General features: G+C 36.9%; 1 protein-coding gene across 1 annotated transcript in view; it reads right to left on the reverse strand.

The window, feature by feature from the left end:
* The window catches only part of zbtb11 (zinc finger and BTB domain containing 11), a 13,239-nt gene extending 9,166 nt beyond the window's left edge, over nucleotides 1-4,073 (reverse strand). The window contains exons 1-3 of the mRNA XM_016543039.1: nucleotides 3,568-4,073; nucleotides 2,392-2,612; nucleotides 1,900-2,131 (exon numbers count right to left, since the gene is read on the reverse strand). Of these exons, the coding sequence (XP_016398525.1) occupies nucleotides 1,900-2,131; nucleotides 2,392-2,612; nucleotides 3,568-3,877 (763 nt within the window). The 5' untranslated portion in view covers nucleotides 3,878-4,073. The remainder of the gene's footprint in view (nucleotides 1-1,899; nucleotides 2,132-2,391; nucleotides 2,613-3,567) is intronic.
* Between the last annotated feature and the right edge of the window lie 10,271 nt (nucleotides 4,074-14,344).

Consider the following 14,344-nt stretch of genomic DNA (forward strand, 5'->3'; position numbering starts at 1 on the left):
ACACGAGCGTGTGGCGGCGCCGGCGCTGACCCAGATCCGGCATGATGACGTCATTACGCCGGATCTGGGTCAGCGTCGCCACACGCTCGCGATCTGTCGATCATCTTGATACTTTTCTGGTCCTTAAACATGGTAGTTACCTTGCTGTCTATGGGAGGGTTACAGAGCCCTCATATTTCATCAAAAATATCTTAATTTGTGTTCCGAAGATGAACGCCGGTCTTACGGGTTTCGAACAACATGAGGGTGAGTAATTAATGACAAAATTTTCATTTTTGGGTGAACTAACCCTTTAATACATGAATGAAAAGGAAGTAGGGAGTCATCCAAGGATTTATCAGCTGGATTTGCTATTATCTGCAAGGTTGTGGATTTAAATACTTAAAGGGGTCATATGATGCTGCTAAAAAGAACATTATTTTGTGTATTTGGTGTAATGAAATGTGTTTATGCGGTTTAAAGTTAAAAAAACACATTATTTTCCACATACTGTACATTATTGTTTTAGGTAGGTGTGGCTGACTCCGAACTTTTATAAAGAATATCTCTTTGGATTTGAGACTTTAGTCTTTGCAACTTTACAGATCTTCTTTATGCACCAAGAGCTTGTAATTGAAATCGCATCATATGACCCCTTTAATACACTTATTTAAATGACATAAATGCAAACTTGCTGAATATTTAAGTTTTTCTAATAATTTATTAGACAAACTAATGAAGACATGGGCGCTACTGTGTGTCTGCATTCAGATGCTGTCAAAAAAGTCCTGCTTCCGCCACTTATCAACCAAACAGAAAAACTTAACGACTTTTCCTAACAATGGTCGACCTACATATTGCCATCACAGGTATGCTTCCAAAGTCAAGGCGTGAGTTCTTCATCACAGAATGCATTGCAATTTGCTCAGTAAAAAGTTTAATCCAAGATGGCAGATGAAGCCGAATAAAATTGTTAAAAAGAACAGTAGTATTAAAAAGAACAATAATAACCATCTCAACAAAATATTATATGTGCAATATATTTTTATGCATATTAAATGAATCATTCTCAAAGTGTTAATAGAGTTGTTGCCCATGAACAGTGTTTCAGATTAGCCACTTTGAGGTCATATTTTGGTTTGGATGCTGTTTATGGAAACAGAACTGTGATGTAGCTCACTGGAGTTTGGAACAGAGATTATATTTAAAGGCAAAGTTCACCCACAAATGAAAATTCTGTAATAAGTTATTCAACTTCATGATGCTCCATAACTATATTGACTTTCTTTTGTTGAACATAAATTTTTTTTTTTTTTTGGAAGTATGTTGGTATGCAAACAATTTAGGTACCACTGACTTCCATTGTATAGAAGACAAGTACTTTTTTTTCTCAAAATTTCTTCTTTCATGTCCCACAGCAGAAGAAGAAAGTAAGTCATACAACTCTGGAGTGGGAGTGAGTAAATGATGACATAATTTACATTTTTGGGTGAACTATACCTTTAAATGCTTCATATTATTAAACATAAATCCTTAAATCGATTTGTCTTTTAGTTTGTTTTATCATTTCAATCAACAGCATGGTGCATTCTTCTCACCAGGACTTTCTTTTGTTGAACATACATTTTTTTTTTTTTTTGGAAGTATGTTGGTATGCAAACAATTTAGGTACCACTGACTTCCATTGTATAGAAGACAAGTACTTTTTTTTCTCAAAATTTCTTCTTTCATGTCCCACAGCAGAAGAAGAAAGTAAGTCATACAACTCTGGAGTGGGAGTGAGTAAATGATGACATAATTTACATTTTTGGGTGAACTATACCTTTAAATGCTTCATATTATTAAACATAAATCCTTAAATCGATTTGTCTTTTAGTTTGTTTTATCATTTCAATCAACAGCATGGTGCATTCTTCTCACCAGAGAGGTCAACGACAGCTTCATGACTGGACATAGCACCCTTTTCCACAAAGAGCTCGTAGAAATAATCACTGCAGGAGGCCAGGACAGCTTTATGCGCGCGATGCTCCTCACCCTCAATAAGCAGAGTGATATCACAGAACTCATTATTCATTCGCTGCTGGTTCAACTTGTCCAGCATCGTCTGCCCATGCTTTGGTAAGAACTGCTTGACAATTCCCTTACTGTCCACCTATAAGAACGCATAAAGGAGAAATATAATATCATTATCATATGCATAGATACATTAAAGATAGAAAATATAATACTTGTATTTATATTCATTGTAATTTAGAACAACTAATATTTACTGTATCAACACAATTGAAAGTGATTTCAATAGCCTCATCTTTTAATATCAAGATGCTATTGTACCTGGAATAACGTCAATTAAATTCAGAATTTCATGAAAGAAATTTGAATTCAGTGACACAAATGGTATACTGTACTTACAAACACCAATTCGTGTTTATCGACTGCACTGGACTGCTCCGAATCCAAATCATCATTTGCCTCATCGTCCTCTTCCTCACTGGCACATACAGAGGTCTTTCGTCTCGCTTGTCGCACAGCTGCTTGTTTGGTGGCATCTTCAGCATTGCCTCTCCCCTTCTCCTGCTTGCTTTGGCAGTAACTGCACTCTCTGATGCAGTCCTTCACCTGCTTCAGCACTCCTGTCATAAGACGATTAGGTTTAGGCTACTTATAATAACAGATGTTATCTCAAAAACAAATATAATATCGCCTGTTCTATCTCAGAAACTAGTATGTTAAGTTCATTCACAATCACACTTGGACAATAAAAAGCTATTCAGAGTATGATTATCCGCTTTGTGTACTGCTTGCATAGTCTGTCACACACACATAAACACCTACCACAATTATCTTTTAGTTATATCAGCGTAGTATAAGTTGTGTTCAGCAGTGGGTAGTACTAGTACCATCCGTGGGTGCAATGGGTGACTTGTCAGACTTCCAAAAGCGACAAAACACAGAACTACTGCAGCAAAAGTGACAGCAAACCTCAATATTCACATTGAAGACCCTGTTTCCTCAAAAACCGATCACAGAGAACACCCATGAAATAGCTACGATTGCTAAAACCTTAATCACAGACACCAACGATAAATTGCCCCAAAAAATATGGTGTCACAATCATAAAACCAGGACAGCTGGAGCAACAAGATGAACTTCAACATCTGCCCTGGCCAAACAAATCTCCTGACTTGAATATTATCAAACCACTTTGGACAGTTTTGGAGAGAATTCGATTTCCTTCTCCAACAAGCAATTGGCAGATGATATTATAAACAACATTCATCTGGAGACTATACAAAAGTTGTATGAATCTATTCTAAGAAGGTTGGAAGCTGCATTAAATGCAAATGAAATATTGCCTATGTGTTCACGTCTTACTATACATTTAATTTTATACACAGAGAGAGAGAGTATCGTAGACACTCATAGATACGTAACGTTATAGATATATATAGACATATCACGTTAGCATTCTATGGAGAGACTATCCAATTGTAGCTTCCTTACTTGTCACCTGCTTGACATATAACGTTAGCGATTCCAGCGGGAAAGCTCTGCTGTCATTACACTAGCGATTCGTGATTAGTGTACCTCTCCACCAGTATTTCTGGGAGATGATTTCCCATGTTTGCTGCTGGTTGAGGTGTTCCCCTCCGGACGTGATGTGCGCCTCCGTGATGAGTTCCTTCCGTCTCTCGGCCTGCAGCACCACTTCCAGCTCCGTGAATTCATCCAGGCCTTTCTGCCGCCTCTGATAATAAAGAATCCCATTTCGCACTATGTAACAAGCAGCTGCTTTCCGGATCTTTCTCTTGGTGTTGCCGTGCGTGCCCGGTGCGTAAGGCTCACGTTCATCAGTCAAGTAGCGCTGGATGGCTAAGTAACTCTCCTCGCTCGACATAACCCCGATTAATGAAGCTCACTCAACGGAAACGAGACACATCAGCCAGTGAGAGCTATTCTCCAGCGTAGAATTCAACAAGGTATTTTTTCAGCCCGTTCCCACTTCCATAGATGACACGGAAAAGTATCGAATGTGATATTTCTGAAATGTTTTCCAAGGGGGAACGTCAGTTCTTGACCGTGTGGGGTGGACTTGCCTGAACAGACAAAATGGCTGCTGCACAACCGGATGTTGCGTTTGAAATGGCGGAAGCGGCGACTAGCACTTCACGTGTAGGGCAGTCACGGTAACAGCAGAGGGCGCTGTTTACCAGCATTCCGCGTTTAAATACGATTGTATTGTGGGCTTTTGTTCCCATTAAAATTTAGAAAAATTGTTTTAAATGCTGGGGGGGAAAAGGTTTGTTTGAAATTTAGAATATACTTATAAGATATACTTTAATTATGTTTTAATCCTAAATGATTTAAGCCTTTTCTGTAAAGGGCTCCCTACTCGGAACATGCTACTAACTGAAATAAAAGAAGAACATGACATAAAGTGCTTTATAATGATGGTTAAGCGTTGGTTTAAAGGGGTCATATGATGTATGGTGTAATTTATTCCGTAACAAATAATAAATTAAAGTGTACATTTAAAATAAAAATACAGATTCCTTATTTATAATAAAATTTTGATTTTATTTAATAACATAAATATTTATTTATTTATTTATTTATCACCCTCCATAGTAATAGGCAAAAACTGTAATTTATTTGTAGTGAGCTTACCTACATACTTGATGAACCAAATGAGAAATGTATTTATTTTCAGTAACATTTGTTGTTTTCTTTATCTCTCTCTATTTGAGCCGCTTTAGGTTTTCTATGTACACAATTAATGGAGATAATTAGAAGGTAGGCTAAATTCTATTTACAGGGTAAACAGTCGTAAATACCGTTTGTACTATGTGTAAACAGCAACATACAGAATCTAGTTTACACTGAAGTTATAGATGCTACGCAGATACAATGTAATTAAAAGTAACAGGTTATTTGTACTCTGAGTAAATAGTCTTAGCAGTAGTGGATGGTTAGCAAAAACAGCCTTTTCCAACACGTTTGGGTATTTGCATTTGATGTAAATAGACACTACCAAAATTTGAATCTTTTTCATTTGTGTAATAACCTTACAGGTGGTTGCATTGAGAGAAGCTCTAACTTCCCTTGACATTGATTGTGAGATGTGTTTTATTCCTTATGCTGGAACACCGTCTGACAGAGATAACTGAAAAGCCAGCGCCTCTGTAGTGGGTTGCCAGGCAACCAAAATGACTCATCACCTACTCCTCTGTGAAGGCTTGTTAGCAGCATCAGTTTGTCCACAGCCATTCGCCTGTCCTTATCACTGATACACTGTCCTTATCACTGATACATTCCTTCCATTGAGAAGACCCATTTAGTCCCCTGCACACTTCTGACCTGCTGAACTGATAAAGTCATGACTGAAATACACACACACACACACACGTACATTTCACGTGAATCATGTAACAGTAAATAAAAATAAAATGATGAAAATAACATTATCTATCTATCTACCTATCTATTTAGCTTGCTAGAATACCCACGAAACTACTTGGGAACACTTTAACTATCTAGAACACCCTAGCTCAACATATATTTTTGTAGTACATTTTGTGCTCTGCGTATGAAATATTACCTTGGCACTGGAAAATGAGACAAGACTAATCTATCACCACCAGCCTCCTGTGCACCTTTATTAAATATGCATGTTCTAAATTTTTATTATGCTTTATTTGAAAAATAGGGTAAAATTCCGATGTTATGGACCTTGGAAGGTCATTCCAGTAATATACAGGGCTATGAAATATAAAACATATTTGCTGTGGATTTATAGTACCGCTGCACTGATATAAACAGTCAAACCTGGAGTGCAGATACAGAGCAGAGAGAAGTCAGAGGAAAAAGAACTGAAGTACATTATAAATGAAGGTAGAAAAAGAAAGACAGCAGGGAGAAAGTAGAAGTCACAGGGATGACATTAAGATGTATAATATAAACATACAATGTCACACACTCCCCTATTTGAATGGATTCAGTATATTTATGTATTTACTTATATATCTGAGATTTATGAATATTTACACCAGCCTTTCAGACATATATTTACAGCAAAATGTGACTTATACTGTGGAACAAAAGTATATTAACAGCACTTAGGTGTAATGGAAAATACTCCATGTTCTCTTAAAAACAGAGGCTGCTTTGTCACTCTGGCTCCAAATGAACAATAATTGGCAATAATTGAGCTGGGAAAATGTTTGTCTGTCTTTCTCACACCCAATTATGGGTGTCTGTGGAAAGTGATTCTGGATTTTGATGGTAAAAAAGAAAAACCCCCACAAAATAATAAAAATAAATAAATAAAGTGTTATTTATTTATTTATTTATTATAATGTATGATTATGATGATGATAATAATAGTAGTAATAATGTGATCATTATTTTCTTAAATAAACTATGACCATGTATGACCACAACAATTTTTTTTATCATGATCTCATGTTATTAATATTTTGTAATACTCTTAGTACGCTTACTGTATGTAGGGGAAACACTCATGTTCTTTTACAGTTGCTGGACAGCTAGAGCAAAATTCATCATACCCTATTGATGCACTGTGAGTAATAGCAATGTAGCAATGTTACAAGGTCAAGTGTATCACTTTTATTTAATGATAAAATACTTTCTCCTACCCCAGCTTTAAGAGAACTGTTTAAAAAGACTCATTGTTTTTGTAATACCTTTTTACAATGTTAGTGGAGTCGAAATTATACACTTTACCTTTAAATTAGTCAAAGCCGCAACACTTTTTGTTTGTTTGTGAAGTGAAGTGGCTTGCAATAAATACCAAGTATGTGACTAACACTTCCTTTCACTGGAATGAACTGGTTTGCTGGGATCAGGCTCAGTCCTTTATATTTCCTCCCTCAGCTTCAACACAGCTTCAGCTATAGCCAAATACAGGCGTAAGATACCAGAGAAGAGCTGCACTGAACACAGCTTAAAGACTGAGTACTGACAGGGATGAATGAATGGATTTAAAAATGGAACGAGGTAGAGATAAAGAAACATGCCTGAAATCCTGGATAAAGGACAATGTAGAAGAAGAAGGGGAGTGAAGGAAAACAGAGAAAGGGAAAATCAAATCTGTGCCACTACAGATGAAAATGTTATTGCTTAGAAGTTGCTCTTTCATAGCTTAGGAAACTGAATGGAGTTCAATTTCATTTAAAGGGATAGTTCACACAAAAATCACAATTCCCATCCTCATGTCATTCCAAACTTGTATGATTTTCTTTCTTCTCAAAAGTGTGTTTTTCTGTACAGTGAAAGTCAATGGGGTTGAATGTTATTTCGAAATATCTTCTGTTGTTTTCAGCAGAAAAAAAAGAAAGTCATGGTTTGGAACGACATGAGGGTGAGTAAATGATAACAAATATTGTCTTTTTTTGGTGAACTATCCACTAACTATTAACTTTGTCTCTTATAAAAAAGACACAACAAAAACTAAGAGACACATGTGAGATTACCCAGAAGCAAAAGTCTCAGTTATTTCTCATTGCTACAAGAGATCTCATTTCGTCACATTTCTTTCCTACGGGATCAAGGCTGCGTAAGTCTGGCTGAGCAGACATAGTTTTCCATCAGGGGTCACCTGGGAGAGAGAGCGCGAGCATCTGCTTAGAACCTATTTATAAGACATGCATGTATTCTCTCTGGGCAGACGAGGAGAAAGTGGAAGAGTATGGCATGGACTATTATGTAATTCAGGGACAGAGATAGATGTACAGCAGTTTACGTTTGCTTGAATACATGTGTCTGTGTTTTCTCTTGTGTTCAGAACATCACAGACATTAGGGAGTCTGCAGACAGTGTGTGGGTGCAAGAACGTACTGATAAACCCTGTTCACAAGGGTGCATATTAGTACAAAAATGGTACATATTAATACCTTTTGAAAGGGTTACACTTTATCTTTACACTTACCGTGTGCTTACAGTGAAAGTACTGTAGTATAAGGTAACTACATGGTTAAGCTTAGGTTTAGGGGTAGGTTCAGGGTAAGTACCTAGTTATTACCAAGTTATTGTAATTGCTATAATAAGTACATAGTATGTCCTCACGGAAGAGGACTGTAAAATAAGGTGCTATACCCTTTTTTTTGGTAATCAAACTGTAAATTGAGTTGAACTTTTACTAAATCCAGAATATTCCTTTAATTCGGGGTACAATAGATGATAATTTGGTTTCTGTTTTCCTGTGGGGAAGTAAAAGGATATGAGGTTTCCATGAGGTCACACAGGAAGACAAACTGTTTCAGAGGAAGTACAGTCTTGAATCAACACATCCAACCTTGATGTTCACCAGAAGTTCATGATAATGTGTACCTAAAAGGCAAGCCTTTTTAAGTATGCAGTTGTCCGAATATGCCAGATAATCAAAACTTGGAGTTCTTGAATAGGATAAAAGCTTCCTCAAATGTTTTTATGCTGACAAAGCAGAAAGCTGCTCCACTACTTCACATCATCTGTCCCTCTCAGACTAACCTACATTTAAAGGGTTACATAATAGGGCAAAAGGTCATGGTTTTGAGTATTAAAGAGAATGGAATGTCCAACTCATGGATGAAGCGCCCTGTTCAAGCTGTGTCCAGGAGAGGACGACGTATGCTACAAGGTGACTTTCTGTACTGCTGGAAAAATCCCAGAGGCACCAGGAGTTTACGAGCCTGTAAGTAACCTTGAAAGACCAGCAAGACCTCCTGAAAGCATGTTTATGATATTCAGCCTATACAAGTGACTAATCACAAACTAATCATTAACACAAATAACTCGTTTTTGATCTTTGCATTAAAAATCTGTTCATGACCTGCTCATGTGTAACCTAAAACTTCTGCAATAAAACCAAAGATGTATGTAAAAGAACTAACACAGACACATGGACTCTATTAATGGGATCTGTTGTTGGTGGTTTGGTCAGGAATAATTTATGTTGCTCTGGGAAACAGGGAGAGTTGGTAAGAGAACAGGGATGAGTTTAGTTTAAGACCATGCTGGGAAAATGGAGATGCTGTCTTTCCATGCACCAGGAGTTTACGAGCCTGTAAGTAACCTTGAAAGACCAGCAAGACCTCCTGAAAGCATGTTTATGATATTCAGCCTATACAAGTGACTAATCACAAACTAATCATTAACACAAATAACTCGTTTTTGATCTTTGCATTAAAAATCTGTTCATGACCTGCTCATGTGTAACCTAAAACTTCTGCAATAAAACCAAAGATGTATGTAAAAGAACTAACACAGACACATGGACTCTATTAATGGGATCTGTTGTTGGTGGTTTGGTCAGGAATAATTTATGTTGCTCTGGGAAACAGGGAGAGTTGGTAAGAGAACAGGGATGAGTTTAGTTTAAGACCATGCTGGGAAAATGGAGATGCTGTCTTTCCATGGGCTCATAGCCAAAGCATAAGATTAGTAACACCCTGAAATTCCCCCGCACCCCCCTACTCCATTACGCAAGTCAGTCATGGACTCCCATGCCTTGAGAGTGGAGATTTAATAAAGTGTTGCAGGATCAAAATACTGCCAGTGTTTCCATTGACTTCACTGTCTCTCACACACAATATACAGGTGTTGTCAAACTGGAGTCCCCAAACAGAACTAAAAAAATAATAAAATAAGGTAAAATACAAAATAAATCGCATATTATTTTTATTCAAGAGTTTGAGGTCAGTACAGGTTTTTTCTTTCTTCTTTTTTTTTAAGAATCTGATACTTTGGATCAAAAGTGAAACGGAATTTATGTTACAAAAGATTTCTTCAGATAAATGCTGTTCTTTTTAACTTTATATTCTTTGAAAAAATCCAGTGGAAAATGTATCATGGCGTACATACAAATATAAGTAATGTTTCTTGAGCCTCAACTCAGCATATTAGAATGATTTCTGATGAATTATGTGGCACTAAACTGGAAAAAAAAATTCTACATTGCCATCACAGGATAAATAACATTTTAAAATATATTAAAATAAAAAAACAGCTGTTTTAAATTGTAATAATATTGCACAATATTACTGTTTTACTGATTTATTGATTTTACTGATATTAGATCAAATAAATGCAGCCTTGGTGAAAATCTGACTGACCTCAAAAGTAGTATATGTCTTTAAAATGTATATTATTGGGTAGAAAAAGACATGCCGTTTACTCAATATATAGTAATATTTCCAAGAAAACATTTGAATCATTTGCTTTGGATTATGACAACATAAAAGATATTTATTTAATTTTATGTTGTCTTTATAATATAATGCTTCCTATTTTTCACAGGTAGTATAAATACAAACATACAATTACTAGAATTTCACATCCACCCTAATTCTAAATAAATAAAGTGCTATTTTAATTAAACAACATAAATAAATCAGGGGGTATCACCGTTTTCTCCAGTTATTTTGTTCAGTGGCAACACATACCTAAACTGGGGTAATAAAGATTAATTTGGGGCCCGTCACAGCATCTCAATTGCTTGTGCCATCAAAGGCTGTAAAACTGTGATTCATGCACTTCAATCTAGCAACCATGCAGTCACTACTACACAATGCGGCCCCTAATAATAAGCCCTTTGTCAGCTGACTCTCAAATCACACTGAGAGCAAACAGGCCGTACTGGTTCCTTTTATAACCCCGGGGCCTCTCTGTTTCCCAGAATGCACCAGCAGGCTGCTTCCCGAAGGACCACAATAGATGTGACCTAATGCTGACTGTGCTTAGATAGATGTGATGCAAATAAAACATTCACAAATCACTCATTTGGAAACAAGCTATTGATATGCAAAGCTCTATCAGAGGCTGAAATCAGCATACTTTGTGTGTTCTGTTCCCTTTAAAACATCGTAAATAGGCTGCAATAAAATTCAAATATGCTGTTCACGGAAAATAACCCTGAGAACACAATTCCTGGAGACTCCTAGTGTGCCCTACTAGGAATGATGAAAAGAAATGTGGACAGATTTCTTAGAAATGGTTCATTCACCTGTAGCTCTGCCTACTCCCTTGAACACGTACCTTGAAGTACAGAACATTTCTTAAAGTCATTGAACTGTGTCAAGGTCTTAGCTCACTGATGTGATCAAAAATACAACATTTCGAGTGATTTAAAGAAAAAATGAGCACAGTAAGGAGGAAAATGACAAGGGCAAAGATCAGAAACACTGATTCTTCTGTAAATTAAAAATTTGACCTTGAAATGTAAAGGTCACTGTGTGGTGTGTTCTTGTGTACTCAGCATGTATCTTTGCGTTGTTGTACAGGTATGAGCGTAAAGCAATGAAAACTTGATGACAGCTTGGAAATGAGACATTATCAGGTAGGATCCTGGCTTTCACCTTTCCTGTACTACTGACGTGTCTTGTGACTGGACACAAAGAACAATGGAGTAAGGAGGTGAGTAGAGGAAGGGGGGAGGACAGAAAAGAGGAAAGAGGAGGGAACGAGCAGGTCATGGAGTATGTAAGGTCAGCAGAGTCAGGTTTCCTGGTTGAGCTGAAATCTGCTCTATAACCATTAACGCTAGTGACTCAGGTGTCCAGTTTGCTCCCACTGTTAACCACAGAGGTTACCAAAGAGGTCAAAAAGGTCAATTCTCAATAATGCTATTTTTTTCTTTTTCTTTTTTTCTCGGATTGAAACATTATCATTGTCCAGGCAGAGGTTGTTTCGAGTCTTTGACGTGGAAGCCACTTACACTTCAAAAGTCACACTGAAGTGGTAAGGGGTGTAGTATTTTTAAGGTAACCTAGACCTTCAGAGTTGTAACAGGATATATACTCCTGCAGAAAGAATGGGATGGTGGTATTTTTCCTGATTTATACCACAGTAGGAGTTTAGAAAGGTCCTGTTTTCCTTTCAACCATTTAGATCCACAATTTGTCCTGGTGATCAACAGAGGAAAAGAAGAAGGATCCACCTGTGCTCAGCTAGCGGATGAGGTTAAAGCATGCATGGTTACTTTATAGTTCACATTCTGTCATTGTTTGCTTACCCTCATGGCATTCCATACTGTAGTTTTTTATTTCCCCTTAAATTAAACACATTAAAAGAAGTTATGCTTTTTATAGCTCTGTAAAAGGTATTCTGTTAAATTTACGGTAAAAAAAAATTGCAGGTGTGGTTGCCATAAATTCACCGTAAAAATATTTAAAGTCTTACGGAATGGCATATTGGTGCCTGTAAATTTTACAGCTTATAGCCGTATATTTATTAAGTGATAGTAATATCTACTTCAAGTACCAATATCATTAACATTTTATTGATAGCCACCATAATAATGCAAGAGGTAAAACAGAAAGCCACTTTATGAATCATTGTACGTTCATCATAATTGTCAAACAAAGATATAACAATATATGATGTATCACTCAGGCACTACTGCGAATGTCTTTTTAGCGTTTTTCGCTGTAAATTGTATTGTCATTTGTAGTTGTTACTTGCAACAAAAACATAAATTTGACAGTATTTTAAAGTAAAATTACATGTGATGTTACACGATTTACAATTATTTACTTTATAGTTTCGGCTTAACTTACTGTGCAGTTCACAGGATTATACTGTAACATTTTTACAGTCTTCAAGAACTTACGTGTTTATTTGCATCCATAGTTATCTGAATGTTTTTTCAGCACAAATAATTAACAAAACATTAAAATTGCTTCAATCAACAATGGGCTCACCTATATAGTTTCTTTCTTTTTTTTTTTTTTTTTTTGATGATGATATTCTGAAGTTTATGGCATAATAAAAAGAGGGACAAAAATTCCTTTCTTTGTTTTTTTAAATTCCTTTCAGAACCTGCATTTCAATTTACAGTACACAAAAGCAAACTTCTTCTGAAACATGCTATTGGCTAAATCTGTTTCTCTTAAGTAAACCCTCTCAGTCGTCATTTTTTAAAGAGCTTTCATCGGATTTAGCGTCTGTCTATTTTCTCCTGTTCTTAAATGTGGCGTCTCATCGTATTTATCCCATAATTACAGCTGAACGCAGGTTCCAAAACCCATCACGACGCTAACAAAGTTTTATTCTCATTCCTGCAAACAACCATAATTACAACATTGCCATTCAAGCAGAATTTGGATATTGATAACACAGTATGTAAGCCTGCATAATTAAAACTCACAAGAAAACAGTAGAGCAGCTGAATGAACGTGTGGCCTGACCCGCTGAACCCTCTGCAGTGCAGTTGCAGTAGAAGTGCGCAGTCAAGGACAGTGTCGGCTGTCCCCAAATAGACTTGACTTGGGTACAGCCATGTCATTTTGTGATGCTTGGCTCCATGCCTCAAGCCGGCAACTGCCATAAATAAACAGTGTTGAGAGCCACTGGCTTACACCCAACCACGTCTACACTGGAGGGGAACAGAAAGACTACTAGACAGAATCTGGCTCTGCGCTGGAGGCATTGACCCTCTCCTTAACCCCATTCATTTAAGTGCTTAACTAAAATGGCTGAGAAATGCTCAATAAAAGCAAAAGGGGAAAAAAAGCATATACATAAGGAAATCCAAAAATGCTATTCATCTATTCTATATTTCATAAAAGGCCCTGGTCTCTAACAAAACAAAGAAATGCAAAGACCACAGTACACCATGTTTACAAATCTACTGCAATTTGAAATGTTTGAAAAGACAATGTCTTGTTTTACATTCTCATTCATCATAAAGACGAACATGTTTTCTTTGTTTAAACTGTCTTGGGCGCTATCTCAATCCCCAACACCCTTATCCAACCTATAATTGCCTCACTCATTGAGAAAGACACACCCAGACCAGGCACAACACACATGAGTGCTTTTCAGCAGAGAGGGATCTTCATACAGGAAAACTAAAAACAAAAGTAATATTTGTGTGTTTATTTGTGTGTTTAATTGCAGACTGCAATTTTGAATGTGCAGTCTGGATTGGATATGATGCAATACAAAGACCATGTACCATGACAAAACGGAAGGAAATTTCTAGGTTTTCTTCACGGACTCCATGCAAAAGCATACAACACAACCAGTGTTATCCGATTCACGAACAAATCACTCTTATGATTAGATTCTTCTTAGTGATTGAAAAACATAACCTAAGTAGTCTGATTCCTGAACGAATGACTCTTTTGAGTCATTTTTTTAAAGATACATTGTCAGCTTAAATCAGTCTGATGATTCTTTGACTGAACTGAATCCAGTTACTGAACGTCTCGGTTACGTATGGTAACCCTCGTTCCCTGAAGGAGGGAACGGAGACGTCACGTCGGATGACCGACGAATTGGGGTCTCGCTTAGAGAGACCAATCCACTTCGAGTGTAAACTAAACGAGCCAATGCACATTGGCATGCGATTATTGCATCCAGCTGC

This window comes from Sinocyclocheilus rhinocerous, unplaced genomic scaffold (genome assembly GCF_001515625.1).
Source record: "Sinocyclocheilus rhinocerous isolate Xijiao unplaced genomic scaffold, SAMN03320098_v1.1 scaffold98, whole genome shotgun sequence".
Lineage (NCBI taxonomy): Eukaryota > Metazoa > Chordata > Actinopteri > Cypriniformes > Cyprinidae > Sinocyclocheilus > Sinocyclocheilus rhinocerous.